Here is a 17,192-nt window from a genome sequence, read left to right as displayed (position 1 = left end):
TGGGAAGGGGGCTATGTGGTGGCTCTGGGTGTGTGGCTGCCTGTAGGCATGTTTCTGTTCTTCTGTGTGTGTGGCCTTAGGTGTTCTGTTGTGCTGTGTTGCTCTAGCCTACGTAGTCGGTACCTCCCCCGCAACCTAGGGTATGGGGAGGGGCCATGCAGATGGGTGCCGGTTAGGGCATTCACCATAAAGTAAGTGAGTAGTGAGTTTAGTCACTTGGTTCTGTTGGTAGCCTATTTGGGAGTTTTGGTTTAGCTCTCCTAGTCTTGTTTAAGGCTGTAAGTGAGTGGCAAGCCAGTTTAATAAAAGAGCTAATGAGCATCCACCATGAGTCTCACCGGTCTTCCTTCCTCTTCCACGCCACAATATATATATATATATATATATATATATATATTTTTTTTTTTGCAAAATACATATATATATATATATTTTTTTACAAAATTCAGTATTTAGTAATCAAATCATTAAAAATGTTGTTTCTTTTTTTTCACGTCACATTGCACATCCTGCAGTGTGTGACTATGGCACATGTACACATTCTGATGATGAGGCTGAAACGAGACATATTGTGCGACCCTAATTCACACAGAATTAATTATTGATTAACAAGTTAAACTGACACGCAAAAACAACGGGTTTGTTTTTATTAACTGTGTTTTTTTCTGTGTCTCTCCCACAGGTGCAGTGATGGGGATGGGGAAGAGTAAAGAGGGCAAGAGTAAAGAGAGGAAGAGTAAAGAGGGGAAGAGTAAAGAGGGGAAAAGTAAAGATGGGAAGGGGAAAGATCCGGGACAGCGTTCCCTCAGTCTGGATGGAACCATGGGTATGGGTTCCTCTAGTGGACACCATTTCAGTTCCGGCCCCCAGACCCAAACGCCCAACCGGAGCCCGGCGGTGGGGTCCAGCACACGCATAAACACCTACCATCCCAACAACACAGACCACCCGCAACTGTTCGGGGGCGTGGACTACCCGGGCTCCATCATGTCCCCTCAGAGAGGTGAGTGATTAATGCAGTAATTGATGGTTCTGGACAATACTGTGATTTATGTGAAGTATTTGGCCAGTATCAACTGTGACACAGTATACAGTTATTATAACCTGTACATTAAATACTATTCAAAACATCATAAATACAGTACCCTACAGTCACATCAAGACTTGTATAACTAAACCAGCTGTTCTAAAAATTAACTATTAATACTGCTAGACTCCATCCGGAGAGCTATAGAGATAGAAAAACACTACTTTTATATGAATGTTGTTTTTATTTATTATATTATTCTTTTACTGAGTAAACACTTATTTTAATATACTTTTTACTGTGCAAACTTTTTTACAGTACTGTGTGACTATCATTAAAAATGTAATATGTTTTTAAATACTGCCATTAAAGAATGTTCATCCCCTCTGCCTACTCCATCAATGGCAATTATCCTGCTCTCAGTGTGTGTCAATACACAAATCAACAGGTAGCGAACAAGTTAAGAAATGACAGAAGCTGGAGTAAAGTTGACTGTCTTTACTGTTGTCTTGTCTTCATTCATAACGTATTTTTGTAAAACTGAAACATACAAAGAAAGTACTTAATCAAACACTGTTTAAGGTATATGAAAATAAATACAAGCATTGCTCTCCCATAGTACTAAATAATCTGTAGCAAGATAATAGAAAGAAAATAAACTTACAAGCAATGATGTCCAAGGCACAAACAAAGATGAAACCTAACAGCAGAGACCACGGCATGACACTGGTCTTTTACAGCAAACAAAATGGCTGACCTACCAAAATCACCTGACTCTTTATAACCAATGGCATCAGAGTTTACAAAAAAGGAAAAATAACTGTAGTTTTAAAACAACCACAAGAGGGAGCCAATGACCACAACATTGACTAAATTCACATAGAAATTTTAACAGAGCATAACACTCCCCGCCTGGTATTGTAACGAAAATACCACTATATAAGTTACCAGTAAAGAAGAAAAGCAATGCCATAAAATACTAAGTTCAGTCCATTGTCTTAGGGCTCATGAGAAGGACTGTCTCTGAAACAGGCCTCAGGAAGGTCTTTGTTGATCCAGAACTTGAGACTTTAAGTTCGATCTTCCTGACTCTCCCATCCTGGCTGGGGAAGGTCTTGGTAACCAAAGCCATGGGCCACTCATTCTGCTTTACTTGCTTGTCCTTCAACAGGACCAGGTCACCCTCCTGAATATTAGGACGGTTGTCCTGCCACTTGCTGCGGCATTGAAGGGTAGGAAGATATTCTCGCCTCCACCTGTTCCAAAAGACATTGGCCAGATGTTGCACCTGCCTCCATTGCTGGCGGTGGAGATCGTTGTAGTCGAATGTCCCTGGGGGAGGCAGAGGAGTACATATCTTTTGTGTTAGGAGTGATGCTGGTGTCAAGAGGAATGGAGACTCTGGGTCTGATGAGATAGGACCAAGTGGCCTGGCATTGATAATTGCCACAACTTCTGCCATTAGGGTGGACAGTACTTCATGGGTGAGATGTGTGGGAATGATCTGCGAAAGCATGGAGTCAAGGATACGCCTAGAGACCCCAATCATTCGTTCCCAAACTCCTCCCATGTGGGATGAATGGGGAGGATTGAAGATTCATGTGCACCCTTTTTCACCCAAGTACTTCCTAACACTGGGCTTTTCAGGGTCAGTGAGAAGCATGTTCAGTTCCTTGCAGGCCCCTGTGAAGTTGCTTCCACAGTCAGAACGGATCTGTTTTGCAGGACCCCTCAGAGCAAAAAAGCGCCGCAATGCATTGATAAAACTTGAGGTGTCCATCATCTCAATAAGTTCTATGTGAACAGCACGTGTGCTCATACAGGTGAAGAGCACAGCCCACCTTTTGTTGTTGGATTGTCCTCCACGAGTACGTCTTGTGACGACAGTCCAAGGGCCGAACACGTCTAGTCCCACGTAGGTAAAGGGTGGTTCCATGGACAAACGATCGGCAGGTAGATCTGCCATTCTTTGTTCAACAGCTCGTCCACGAAGCTTAAGACAAGTTACACATCTATGAAGGATCCTCTTAATGCAGTTCTTTGCTCCTACAATCCAGAATCCTGCCTCACGAATTGCCCCTCTGTTAAGACACGCCCTTGATGTTTAACCTTTTCATGAAAGTGCCTCACAAGCAAGGTAGCAATGTGACTGCGGCCTGGAATAATTAGAGGGTACTTCTCTCTTTCCTCAAGAACTCCATTCTTCAGTCTCCCGCCTATCCTCAGAAGACCATCTTTGTCAACATAAGGGTTCAGTTTTCTTAGTGAAGAACTTTTTGGAATGTCCTTTCTGGCAACAATGCAGCTGAACTCTTCAGTGTAGGTCTCTTGCTGTACACACCGGATAATGAGCGTCTCTGCTTCCAAGAGCTCTTCTGCTGGGTAAGGTTTTGTGCATACATGCCATCCACGACATGTGTTGTCCGTTGTCACAGTTTTCTTAGACCTGATGATGTGCTTCAGAAAGGCAATGGCTCGCACCAACGACTTCCAAGAGGAAAATCGCTCAAAATGATGGGCCCCAAAGGTAGATGAAGGTACTGAGAGGGTGGTGACATGAGAACGCACTTCTGGATCCAAATTGGGTTCAATGAGGTCATATGTTTCCTCCTCTGTGGTGAATTGTCCTCCAGGTATGGACAGGAAATGGGGTCCTGTAAGCCAAGTTGTGCTGTTAAGTTGGGCTGCAGGTACCGATCGGGTAGCATGGTCTGCTGGGTTCTGAGTGGTACAGATGTAATGCCACTGCTCTGGTTTACTGAATCTTCTGATGTATTGCACTCTGTGGCAGACATACACATGAAAGCGCCTGGTTTGGTTGTGTATATACCCAAGAACAACCTTGCTATCTGTGTAGAACTGCAAAGCATCCAAGGTAATGTCCAACTCATTCTGTACTAACCAAGCCACTTCCACTGCCAATACAGCAGCTCCAAGCTCCAGTCTTGGAACAGTATGTGCTGCAGGGGGTGCCAACTTGGCCTTTCCAAATACAAATCCAACGTAGCACTTCCCTTCACTGGTAGTAACCTTGAGGTATGCCACTGCTGCGATAGCCTTCACAGATGCATCAGAAAAGATGTGGAGTTCTTTTCTTTGAGCAGCAGAGATAGAAGTAGTAGCATATGGTCTAGGCGTTTCAAACTCTCTCAGATGTTGTAAGGAGTCTTTCCACATTCTCCATTCGGCCTCTCGCTCCTCTGGAAGAGGACTGTCCCAGTCAAGGGCCTTACAGCTCATGAGGTCCCGCAGAATACACTTCCCTTGTATAGTGACAGGTGCAATTAGTGCGAGAGGGTCGAACAGGCTGTTTACTGTAGCTAGGACTCCTCTTCTTGTGAAAGGTCTCTCTGTGTCTGCCACGTTGAATGTAAAGACGTCACGCTTGAGATTCCAACAAAGCCCTAAGCTGCGTTGTATGAAGGTGGAAACATCATCAAAGTCCAGGTCCTGAAGACCTTTGGCGTGGTCTTCTGAAGGGAAGGCTTCCAGAACGCTGGGACAGTTTGATGCGATCTTGTGGAGTCACAAGTTTGAAACAGCTAGCATATCTTGTGTCCTTTTCAGCAGGTCTACGGCCTCAGTTGCTGAAGGCAATGACACAAGGCCATCGTCCACATAGAAGTTGCGTTCTACAAAGTGCTTAGTGTCCTCACCATACTCAGCCTCTCCATGCTGTGCTGCACGCTGAAGGCCATATATAGCTACTGCCGGAGATGGGCTGTTGCCAAATACATGAACCTTCATCCTGTACTCAACAATGTCCTTGCTGGGGTCATTTTTGTCAAACCACAGGAACCTTAAAAAGTTCCTGTGTTCCTCTTTGACAACAAAACTGTGAAACATTTGCTCGATGTCAGCAATAATGGCCACAGCTTCTCGTCGGAATCGCAGCAAGACTCCGAGCAGGCTGTTATTTAGGTCCGGGCCAGTGAGTAATACATCGTTTAAAGACATGCCACGATGCTGGGCACTTGAGTCAAAGACGACTCTTATTTGTTGGGGTTTTCGAGGGTGGTACACACCGAAGAAAGGTAAGTACCAGAATTCTTCTCTCTCAGCCAATGGAGGAGCCATCTCAGCTTGGTCACAGTCGAAGATCTTTTGCATGTAGGTCACAAAGTGCTCTTTCATCTTTGGCTTGCGTTCAAAAGTGCGCAAAAGAGAGACAAGTCGTTGATGGGCATATTCCCTATTATTCGGAAGCTTACGTCGAGGAATGCGAAATGGGAGAGGTGCCACCCAGTTGTTGGCATCATCCATGTACATTTCCTTGCTCATAAATTCCAGGAACATTTTATCTTCAATGGATAGACCCACCTTCTCATCATCTTGTGTCTTCTCGAAGATTGTCTTCCCAAGGTTATGTTCATTGAAGATTGGTGTGACAGGCTGTGGACTAAAGAGCAAAGGGTTGGACTGCTTTTGAGTTCCAAACTGTTCTTTGATGTGTATGTGATTAGGGCATGGAGTAAGGAGAGTTGGGCGTCCATTCTCAAGCACACTGGTGTGGAAGCTGGTCACATCTACTGGCCTGTGAGATGAACTCAGGCAGACATCTCCCACAATGACCCATCCAAGATCCAGTCTCTGAGCATATGGAGCATTACGTGGTCCATTTCTTTGCTCCCTGACTTTGTGTACCTCCAAGATATCACGTCCCAAAAGGAGGAGAATTTGGGCCTCTGGATGCAGTTGTGGTATTTTGTGAGCGATGGACTTCAGATGAGTGTGCTGCTGCGCAGCTTCTGAAGTAGGAATCTCTGACCTATTATCTGGAATGTGATTACATTCAATCATTGTGGGAAGCATCACACTTGTTGTTCCATCCAGTGACTCAGCCAAGAACCCAGAGGCCCTTCTCCCACTTGCTTCAGCGCGACCTGCACAAGTACGGAGTGTGTATGGTGATTCTGACCCAGTAATCTGGAAGAGATCAAAGAAATCCGACTTGGCCAGTGACCTATTACTTTGGTCGTCTAAAACGACGTACACCTTTCTTGCCCTTTCTGGATTCTCTTTTGGGTAGACCTTCACCAAGCAAATTTTCGAACAAGACCGAGAGGTCCTCCCATCACCACAGACCTTGGTGCATTTAGAGGTGACTGCTACTTGAGAGACTTCGCACTCCCCGCCATGCTCTATGGAGGGGTCTTGCCTGTTCCATGGAGGAGGTCCAGGGTGCAAAGCTGTAATATGACCATCACTCCCGCATTCAATGCATTTCAAGGCCACTTTACAGGTTTTTGCGAAGTGGCTGGTGGAGGAGCAACACTTGAAGCAAATATTGTTCTCCTTTAGAAATGACTTGCGCTCCTCAAGTGGTTTACTTCGAAAGCCTCTGCATTTTTTCAAAGGATGGGGTTTCTTGTGGATTGGGCATTGTTTTGCAATGTCATCCAGCATGACTGTTGACCTGTCTGACTGATGAGCCAGGTGATGTGATGACACATCTGTTTTGTGAGTGAAAACATTCCCTTTACCATTTCCTGGTCTCTTGTCTGAATATATGGACCTAGACTGACTTGTTACGGACCTATAGAGGCTGCTTGATTGACCTCTAGGGGCTGTTGAAAGAACAAAGCTAGGGTCGTTTCGCCTGCGTGCTTCATTGCAAACAAAGTCTGTGAAAAAGGCAAAAGGGGGGAATGAGACATGATACTGCTCCTTGTACAGAGAGCCCTGAGCTAGCCATTTTTCTTGCAGCCCAAATGGCATTTTTTCGACGATTGGGTTTACACCCCTGGCAGTGTCCAGATAAGAAAGTCCAGGCAGGTAACCTTGACTTTTGGCAGCCTCTAGCTCTTTCAGCAAATCTCCCAGTTCTCTCAGTTTCACGGGATCCTTCTGACTGATGTTAGGAAAGTTCTCCACCCTCTCAAGGAGAGCCTTTTCTATTACCTCAGGAGAGCCGTAACACTCCTCCAAGCGTTCCCAAGCTTTCTGTACACCTACTGTAGGGTCGGTGGAATACACAGCGCGGATCCTCATGACATGATCTGAAGACTGGTTCCCTAACCACTTTATTAAGAGGTCAAGCTCCTCACTGGCAGTTAAGTGCAGCCCTTCAGTTGCGTTGTGAAAAGAGGACTTCCACGCCCAGTAACTTTCAGGCTGGTCATTGAACTTAGTAAGACCAGAGTGCACAAGCTCACGCCGCATCAAATACCTCGTTATGTCACCCATCCCTATTCTGTCATCAGCAGGCATCTGTGATGTGTTTCTGTTGGTTAAGAAGCCAGGTGACGAAGTAGGGTAAGGGCGATTAACTCCTAGAGCAGGTCTTCTATTCTCCTGTGCCAAAGGATCATTGCTGCCCCTTTTGGGTTGTTGATTGGGTACCGGCATTGAGCACTCAAGTTGCTGCTCTATGCAAACCTCTTCCTTACCACAATAAGTGGCTCTACTGTGTCCCTGTATGATGGGTTGGTTCGTGTTGTAGCTTTTGTTTGATGGTGCAATAGGGTTAATATGAGGCAACAAAGATGGCGTATACGGTTCAAGGACTGGTGGCTTCTCATCAGTGAGGTGCAACTGGGAGTGATATTCCACATAATCCTGGGTTCGCTGAGTAGCAACTTTCACCACATCAGTAAGATCCCTCTTGCTTCCTTCTCTAGAACGTGTTTGCATAGTTTCATCAAAAACTTGAGCTTCTGCTAGGGCAGCTGCTAATTCCTTTTCATGTTGGAGTTCTGATAAATCAGCAGCTATGCGAGCCTCTTCAATCTTAAGATTGGCAGCAATATGTGCTCCCTCCAACTTTATTTTGGATTCTCTTTGAGCAAAGGCAGCACGGGCACGGGCAGCCTCTACCTTAGCACGAGCAGCAGCAGCCGCAATGCTGGATGAAGAGGATGTGGACCTACGTGATGAGACAGAGTGTTCTGACAGCCTTTCTTGTATATGGTCTTTTACTGGGTCGACATCACCAGAAACTGGAGGGTTTTCTCTTTCAGTATCCCTGAGAGACATTATGTAGGTGTAGCCAGCTGCTAGGTCTTAGGAAGAGAAAGAAAGTAAAGCCTGAAGAGTCTTGATCAGTCCCTTGTAATTTTTGCGACCTTGTAGTGCCTGCTGAGATTGCTTTTTTACTATCCTGCTCTCAGTGTGTGTCAATACACAAATCAACAGGTAGCGAACAAGTTAAGAAATGACAGAAGCTGGAGTAAAGTTGACTGTCTTTACTGTTGTCTTGTCTTCATTCATAACGTATTTTTGTAAAACTGAAACATACAAAGAAAGTACTTAATCAAACACTGTTTAAGGTATATGAAAATAAATACAAGCATTGCTCTCCCATAGTGCTAAATAATCTGTAGCAAGATAATAGAAAGAAAATAAACTTACAAGCAATGATGTCCAAGGCACAAACAAAGATGAAACCTAACAGCAGAGACCACGGCATGACACTGGTCTTTTACAGCAAACAAAATGGCTGACCTACCAAAATCACCTGACTCTTTATAACCAATGGCATCAGAGTTTACAAAAAAGGAAAAATAACTGTAGTTTTAAAACAACCACAAGAGGGAGCCAATGACCACAACATTGACTAAATTCACATAGAACTTTTAACAGAGCATAACAGCAATCAATCTTATACTTTAAAATTTGAGTGCAGCATTTATTACAGTGGATGAAGACATTCTTATAAATCGCCTGAAAACCTGGGTAGGCCTATCTGGAATGTTTTACAGTGGTTTAATTAATCAAAAATCTAATCACTTGTGTAATTTTAGACTCCACATTAACTTTTAAATCTCAAATTGATTATGTCACCAAAAGAACTTTCTTCCATTTATGAAATGTAGCGCGAGTTAGACCCTTTCTTACCATAATTGATAGACTACATCTTGTTGAAGACTGGTAAAGCAGCTTTCTGTTTTTATGCTCCAAAAATCTGGAACTCTTTACCGTTACTAGCGTTAAAAGCATCTTTTGGGCTTAGCATTTTATTATTTTTTTCTGTTCATTATTTATATTAAAATTTTTCATTTGATTGACTTTGTTGTTCCTATTCTTGTTCTCATGTTTATTTTATTCTATATTTTATTTCAATATTTCATGTCTTATAATTATTTAATATTTTATTAACCCTTCACTTTTTAATATTTATTTGTTTTATATTACTTATGTTACGTTTTTCAGGTTTATTTAATTTCATTGTGAAGCACGTTGAGCTGCATTTTTATGTATGAAAGGTACTATATAAATAAAGTTTATTATTATTATTATTATTATTATTATTATTATTATTATTATTATTATTATTATTATTATTATCACAGTTTTTCTGGATTGTTTACACACATTTTCTGGTACTTGAGAGACAATGACCACAACATGTAACTTACGCACCCCTAAACTAAAAGCACAATTCCTGCTCTACACTCAAATTGCAGTTCTAAAACACACTTTTTCAAAACACTACACACACAATTTTCTGCATTTGGCACAATTTTCATGAATAAAATATCTTGTTTTCACAAGGAACACACTGTTATTCAATTACCCTACTATGCACACTGACACTGGTTACACTGGCAAACACCTTTCACACAGGTTTACAATCAGCAATGAAAGCTTTAGCAGACCCAAACAGAAGACAGGATGCAGCATAGTTTTTTGTTTACTGTAACTTTATACAATAAATTCTTCTGTTGTTTTGTACGCAAATCACTGCATCTTTGTGTTGGTTGCATTGTACACTGTGTACATTGTTTTTGTTGAAAAAAAAAAAATATATATATATATATATTTACTGTGTATTTGTGTGTTCTGAATATAAAAACAATATTACTAAATACTTTACAACAAACTTATGTATTTACTGTCTGTAGTAAGTGTAACACTGAACATAAAATGACTAAGTCATTATGATGAATGGAGAACAGTGTTTTACAATGAGCACATCAGTGTTCAACTGCTTCTTTTGATTGCCTGTTCATATGATGGTTTGTGTCATCTGAACACAAAATAGCCTTTTGTGAAGAGATAGCACTGTTTTGAATGTAAAGTTTAATTTTGCAGGAGAATTAAAGGGTTTTGCCCATTTTGTTTGTGTTTGTTGAATTTGTGTGTAGAGTTCTGAGAATATGAGGCATGTTTTCAGAAAATGTGTGTAAACAAACCAGAAAAACTGTATTATTGTTATTTTTTTAATATTTATATATATATTTAATAAATCAGACCATCTTCATTTGAACTCCAAGTGAGTGTTTTGAGGGTGACCATTATTCACAGCTTAGCCAACACATAGAATTGAAAATGAATTTTTAACAATTGAACGTTAAACAATTAAGATCAACTTAAATATATACATACCATAAAGCTAAAACAAAAAGTAAATCACAAATTGTCTCTGTTTCCCACAGGAGTCACTACTTTCGTGGCGTTATATGATTACGAGTCTCGGACGTCTTCAGATCTGACGTTTAAGAAGGGCGAGCGTCTGCAGATCCTCAATAACATGTAAGTCCCGCCCTCAAACCTCAGACACAGACAAGACTACACAGCAGCTAACACTGCAGCTACAGCAGGGCTTTATTAGCCCCGCCCTCAGCGCGACATCCAAAGCTACAAGTTATTACAAGTTGCTTTATTAGTTACTTTATGTTACTTAAATGTTACTTTATTAGTTAAATTTAGCAGCTAATGACAATACGCCCCCCTTCACCCCCCCAACTAACAAACGCCTTTCAGTAAGGAGTAATGTAACTAATTACTCTGAATGTAACTATAATGCCGTTACCATTTCCCACACCCCATTACCACGTTACTTTAGCCGCTCAATTAACTTTTTTTTTTTTCACTTTGCCCTGGTTTTAGTCATTTTCTTTGGTTGTGTGGAGAATTTCGTTTTTTTTTTTTTTTCTTTTTTTTCGTTAGATTATATTTTTGTCAACATTTTGGGTTTATTTTCTTTTGTTATTTTTCTAATAATAGTAGTAAATACATAATTGATTTTCTTTTATTTATTTACGGGTGAATAACAAAAGTAACGTCATAGTTACTTTTACTGGTAACTAGTTACTTTTATAGTGGTGTAACTCCGTTAGTAACTAGTAACTATAATTACTTTTTCAAAGTAATGTGCCCAACACTGGTTGCAGCACAGAGTGAACAACCAACCCTAATAATCTTTAGATCAAACAAACTCAGAATAGTGTTTGTATTTCTAGCTACAAAACGTGCATCTATCTCCTCCAGTGTGTGAGGTGGGGCTTGTTGTGTGTGTGTCAGTGTGTGTGTGTGTGTGGTGGAGAGAAGGAGTGGCTCACTGTGTGTGTGTGTGAGGTTGGGAGAGTGGGGAGAGTGAATGGTTAAATTATAGTTTGAACAGAGCTGTAGACGCAAAAACAGCTTTTAAATGATCTAGTTTTATCTCCAGCAGTAACCCAGCACACCTACTGGAGCTACAGTCTATAAATGAGCTCAAAAACACACATTCACACACTGTCCTGTAGAGATGTTCTCAGGATGTACTGAGAGACTTCATGAGTTAAAGTGAGAAACTGATGAGAAAGTGCTGTAAGGAACTTTACACAGACTTTTGGGTTAATAGATTAACTTATTTTATTGTTATATTTTCGCTACATTTTTTTCCTTTCTGACCTGTTCCTGCTTTAACACTAGCTATATGTTTTCCCACTGTGAGACTAAACAGATGATCTTATCTTAATGAGTGAGGTAATCTGTATCATTAACATTAACTTTACAGAACAGCAGTGATGTATTTTAGTACACAGCCGAGTTCACACCGTTCACACTCGGTTGATTTTATATTAATTTTTTAATACAAAAAATTGTACTGTACTAATATGAAATATAGAAATAAAATCACTTGTAGTCTTTAGAGACACACCATATCTGGTGTGTCTCTAAAGACTACAAGTGATTTTATTTCTATATTTCATATTAGTACAGTACAGTAGCAATTTTTATTATTAAAAAAATATAAAAAATCAACTAAATCATATTTTTCAAAACTAAAGGTTGTAGTATGTTTATCAGGTGTGTCTTTGAGGACTACAAGTAATTTTATTTCTATATTTCATATTAGTACAGTACAGTAGCAATTTTTATTATTACAAAATTTATAAAAAATCAACCAAATCATATTTTTTTAAATTAAAAGTTGTAGTATGTTTATCAGGTGTGTCTCTGAGGACTACAAGTGATTTTATTTCTATATTTCATATTAGTACAGTACAGTAGCAATTTTTATTATTAAAAAAATAATATAAAATCAACCAAATCATATTTTTCAAAAATAAAAGTTGTAGTTATTTTTCAGGTGTGTCTCTAAAGACTACGTATGATTTTTTTTATCTATATTTCATATGGGCGTGTTACAGTAGAAATGCATTAAACGGCGCTGTGAATGTTTACGTTTTTAATCAGGGTCCGTACTTTGCAGACGGTCCCTTAACAGCTTCAGCGCCCGCTGCAGCGATTCCTGCCATTTTCAGTAAATATTCTCGGAGAAACAGAAAGGTTGGGTGTTTTCAGAAAATCTGGCGTTTGTAGTTTGTTCTCTGTTCTTCTGTGGTTTGGAAAATGTAATTTGGGAGAGTTTAGGACATTGCCTGTGAGCAAGAGAACGGCCGAAAGGCGAATCTCCGCTGAATATCGAATATCAAACTAACTTTACTCCGCTCCAGGTGGGATATGAAAAATGTTCATGGATCAATAAATCATGTAACATTGTAGTGTTGTAATCGTGTTTTCTAAAGACTATGTTATTAGGCTATGTAATGTGTTCAATGGTGAAAATGCTTGCTTATGTGGTCTTTAACAAAAGTTTGACACACGATTCTCTGTAAATATTCAGGATTCAGGGAGCGCTGAGCTCTGCTCTGTCCTTCAGTCCGTGTTTATAGGTAACACTGGATTATGCTGGTACTTTCACTCACTCAGTATTGGTTTCCAGTTCACGTTGACATTTAATGTGCAACCCAAACTCTCAACAGGAAGCTGAATGAAATATTCTAGAAAATATTAATCAGAGCGCAATTTCTACTTGTATACCCAATTTAATGCTTTTTAAAGTTTGAGCATTTAACATTTACATCTAATCATTTGGAATAAAGAATGAACAGACTGGATTCTGGCTGAACTTTAAATACAGTGGTTTATGTCATGTTGTACAGTTTGAGACATTATGGCACTAATTATTGTTGTGTATGTATGTGTATCTGTGTTTAGGGAAGGAGACTGGTGGTTGGCTCGTTCTTTGACTACGGGAGAGAGTGGATACATCCCTAGCAATTATGTGGCACCATCTGACTCCATCCAAGCTGAAGAGTAAAATAAACCTTTTTCATACATTGTAAATGGATGCATAAATACCTGTGTATTTTTACTATTTATTCTATATGTCAGACCACCCACTGCGTACCACTGAAAAAACACTGGCCGATACGTTTTGCAATTTGCCTTGTAATCATCCCTACTGACGCTGTCCAGCGGAGGATGTGCCTCTTCCCCCTCACGCCTGTATTATTGCAGGTTTTTTCGCTTTTGAGTACATAAAATTATTTCTGTGTATTCTGTATCAAAATGTTTATATTTTTGAGGAATACAGTGTCCAGTGATCATAACATAAAATATTATAATAAGCGGGGTTTAACTGTTTGGATGACCTTTGTTCAGTTTAAATATGACTAATTGCTTTCCTGATCACCCCTTTACTTTTTCCATAAACATCACCTTCATACATACAAAGACAATATTACTGATGTACAGCTTTGTTGATTAATTACTAAAATGATGGAGCATGTTTGTTACTAACAGTATTTAGTTAAATAGCTGAATCCTTAGCTGATAACAAGATGAGTTTGGTCTAACTTTGTTAAACTCAAAAACTCAATAAACTCTACAGGTTTCACTAATTTTCATCAAAATGATCAACTATGTGAGATAGAGAGAGAGAGAGAGAGAGAGAGAGAAAGATTTATCAGTTCATCCTCCCGCAGTCATGGTACACTCTAAGAAATATAAGTACAGATTTGTACTTAAAAGAGTACAAAGCTTGTCGCTGGGGCTGTACCTTATATTGAGGCACAAAAAAGTACCTTTCAGTGAAAGTCCTTTTTTGTACCCATGGTTTTTGTGGCAGTAAAGATCATAAAGATTATAAACATTATCATCAACTAAATGTGGCTCAAAAACTTGATGATACAAAATTGTCTGGCTTTCAAATAAAAAATGTGCAATTTAAATATATATTGTTCATTAGTACAGTGATGCAGAATACTGAATGTACCCTTTGGTTGGTTAAATGGTACAAATTTGTACTTATTCCTGTTAGAAATGACTTTGTACTTCAGAGGGAACAAATCTGACCCTGTAAAGACCAATTTTGTACCTGTGAGGGTACAGTTATAAAGAGTGTACCTTCGAGTACAAAAAAGTACTCATATCGTACCTCTGTTTTTTAGAGTGTAGGGGTGTGGGAGGAGCCAAGTGCAGAGATAAAACCAAAAGGCTTTTAATTAAGTTTTTGTTTTCTTCTTCCTTAATAATAAAGGGAGTGTGTGTATAAAAGACAAAGGGGACAAATAAACAAAGAGAACACCCTTTCGGCTTGACAAAGCTAAATAAATAATTCTTTAAACTCTGTTTAAAATAAAATAAAGACAGTAGAAACTCTCTCAAGAGAGTGGACACAGAATAAAGAAAATACAATTCTTTTCTACTCAGCCTTGCAGGCTTTCCTTTATCTTTTTTCAGCCTTGCAAGCTTTCTTTTCTTTTTTTTCTTTTATTTCTTTTCTTTTTTTTCCCTTTTCAGCCTTGCAAGTTTTCTTTTATTCTTTCTTTTCAGCCTTGCAAGCTTTCTTTTATTTTTTTCTGTCCTTCTTTTCGGCCTTGCAGGCTTTCTTATCTTTTTTTGTTCTTTCTTTCCTTTCAGTCTTGCAGGCTTTCTTTTATTTTTCTTTTCAGCTTTGCAAGCTTTGTTTTCTTTCTTTTTTCTCTTTTTTTCTTTTGTGTTGCTTTGCTCCGTGGAGCTAACATCAGTCTGCTGGAAGCTCGCCTTTTTAAAGATGGTACCATAGCTGAGGCTGATGATGCTTATTGGCTTCAGGTGGCCTAATGAACTCTCAGCCGGTACCTTTCTTGCCACCTTGGTGGGTTTATGGCGGCCTCTGGTGGCCGCTGCAGGACTTGGCTGAGCCCTAACACCCGCGTGGGGTGTTCTGGTGTATGAGTTACTAACAGGTAAAGGTTAGTTTCTCAGCAGGACTTAGTAGAGTTTGTGTAGAGTTTATTTCTTATTCCTCACTGTATCTCCGGTTTGACTACAAAACACATCCTTTTTCATGCTCATATTCTAATTCCATGCAAAATTCTGTAGCTTTCTCAGTGTTTTCTATCATTATTTTGCGGCTATCACAAGAACTGTAAACAAGAAGTAACATCAATCCCGTCTCCACATCACGAACAGAATCGGCACAACACCGCCCGCTGTGAAACTGCTGGAGTGGAAACAGCGCTAATAAATAAATTCACAAACACGAAAACAAAGGGTATTCTATCTGTAATTTCAGTTCATATTAGTTAGTCTTATAAACACATAGTACAGTTCCAGTTAGTTACGTTTTTTTTTTGTTTTTTTTGTTTTTTAATTACCATTTTTATTAGTTTCAGTTCGGGCTGAGAATTTAAGCTCTACAGACAGCCTCTTATTGTGCGTTGAATAGTTGAACGATGCATAGTGATGCCGTCTGCAGCATGATGATGTTGTAGGTCTTTGGAGCTGGTCTGTGGGTTGACAATGACTGTTCGCACCATCCTTCTCCTCGGAGATTTTTCTTGTTCTGCCACTTTAGGTCTTAACTAGAACTGTGCCTGTGGTCTTCCATTTCCTCACTATGATCCTCACAGTGGCGACGGAGAGCTGAAATCTCTGAGATAGCTTTTTGTATCCTAAACTATGATGTTGAACAATATCATGCACTTTATGCATCTTTAGACACCTGTCTAATTTTGTTCATACAACTGTACATAAAAAAGTGAGCTAGTCTGAATAATAATAATATTTTAATTGCAGGTGGTTTTTCGGTAAGATTACTCGTCGTGATTCTGAACGACTGCTGCTAAACATGCAAAACAGGAAGGGAACATTTCTCGTTAGAGAGAGCGAGACAACTAAGGGTAGGTCCATATACATTGGTTAAATACAGTTTTATGTATAGTTTTTTAAATAATTGGTCATAACATTATATTGCAGTAATTTCAGTATTTATTTACACCCTTAACTGATTAGCAGGTTGCTGAATGTTCTGCGGTCTCGGTTGTAGGTGCGTACTGTCTGTCTGTGCTGGACCATGATAACATGAAGGGGCTGAACATTAAGCACTATAAAATCCGTAAGCTGGACAGCGGCGGCTTTTACATCACATCCCGCACGCAGTTCACCAGCCTGCAGAGGCTCGTCCTCCACTACCGCGGTGAGTCCCTGAACCTCTCACAAACATCTTTATTATATAGTGTCACACAGCATATTACAAATCAATAAATAAACACAAAGTTTCTTGTAATTTTGTTGTTCTGATTTTTCATTCCACCTTAAATAATGTGCTTGTCAGGGGAAAAGTAAATGTTACTTCAAACATCTGGAATACCACAATATCAACCTTTCCAGTTAGGAAGCAACACTGATTGTGAATCAATTTCACCTGCTATTCTGCAAATGGAACAGACAACAGGTAGAAATGAGAGGCAATTAGCAAGACACCTCTCTAAAGAAGTGGTTCTGCAGGTGGTGACCACAGACCTTTTCTCTGTTCTCATTCTTTCTGGATGATGTTTTGGTCACTTTTGTTTTTTTTCCCAGTTCTCTCACCATAGAGGTAGAGTGAGGCAGTGTCTACAACCCACAGAGGTTGATTAGGTAGTGCAGCTCATCCAGGATGGCACATCAATGCGAGCACAGTGTTCAGAGCATGGAGCAGATACCTGGCAGCAGGACCGCTTCCCCCTCTTTTGTGCAAGAAGGAACAGGAGAAGCAGTGCAAGAGCCCTGCAAAATGACCTCTAGCAGATCACTAATATCCATGTTTCTGCTCAAACTGTCAGAAACAGACTCCATGAGGGTGGTATGAGGACCCAACGTCCACAAGTGGGGCTTGTGCTTACAGCCCAGCACTGTGCAGGCA

The 17,192-nt window shown here is 40.1% G+C and overlaps 1 protein-coding gene across 4 annotated transcripts in view; it reads left to right on the top strand.

Annotated features, from left to right (window-relative positions):
- Window positions 1–17,192, top strand: part of LOC103042998 (proto-oncogene tyrosine-protein kinase Src) — a 74,369-nt gene that overhangs the window by 6,433 nt on the left and 50,744 nt on the right. For 2 of the 4 annotated variants that reach the window (XM_049471544.1, XM_049471543.1), the window contains exons 2-6: window positions 683–1,003; window positions 10,405–10,501; window positions 13,238–13,336; window positions 16,085–16,188; window positions 16,335–16,484. In XM_049471544.1, the coding sequence (XP_049327501.1) occupies window positions 691–1,003; window positions 10,405–10,501; window positions 13,238–13,336; window positions 16,085–16,188; window positions 16,335–16,484 (763 nt within the window). In that variant the 5' untranslated portion in view covers window positions 683–690. Of the gene's footprint in view, window positions 1–682; window positions 1,004–10,404; window positions 10,502–13,168; window positions 13,337–16,084; window positions 16,189–16,334; window positions 16,485–17,192 lie in introns of those variants that run through there. The other 2 variants (XM_049471542.1, XM_049471545.1) reach the window with 2 other exon arrangements.

The sequence above is a fragment of the Astyanax mexicanus genome, chromosome 24, assembly GCF_023375975.1.
Source record: "Astyanax mexicanus isolate ESR-SI-001 chromosome 24, AstMex3_surface, whole genome shotgun sequence".
Taxonomy (NCBI): domain Eukaryota; kingdom Metazoa; phylum Chordata; class Actinopteri; order Characiformes; family Acestrorhamphidae; genus Astyanax; species Astyanax mexicanus.
This window is presented reverse-complemented; position numbering and strand designations above follow the sequence as displayed.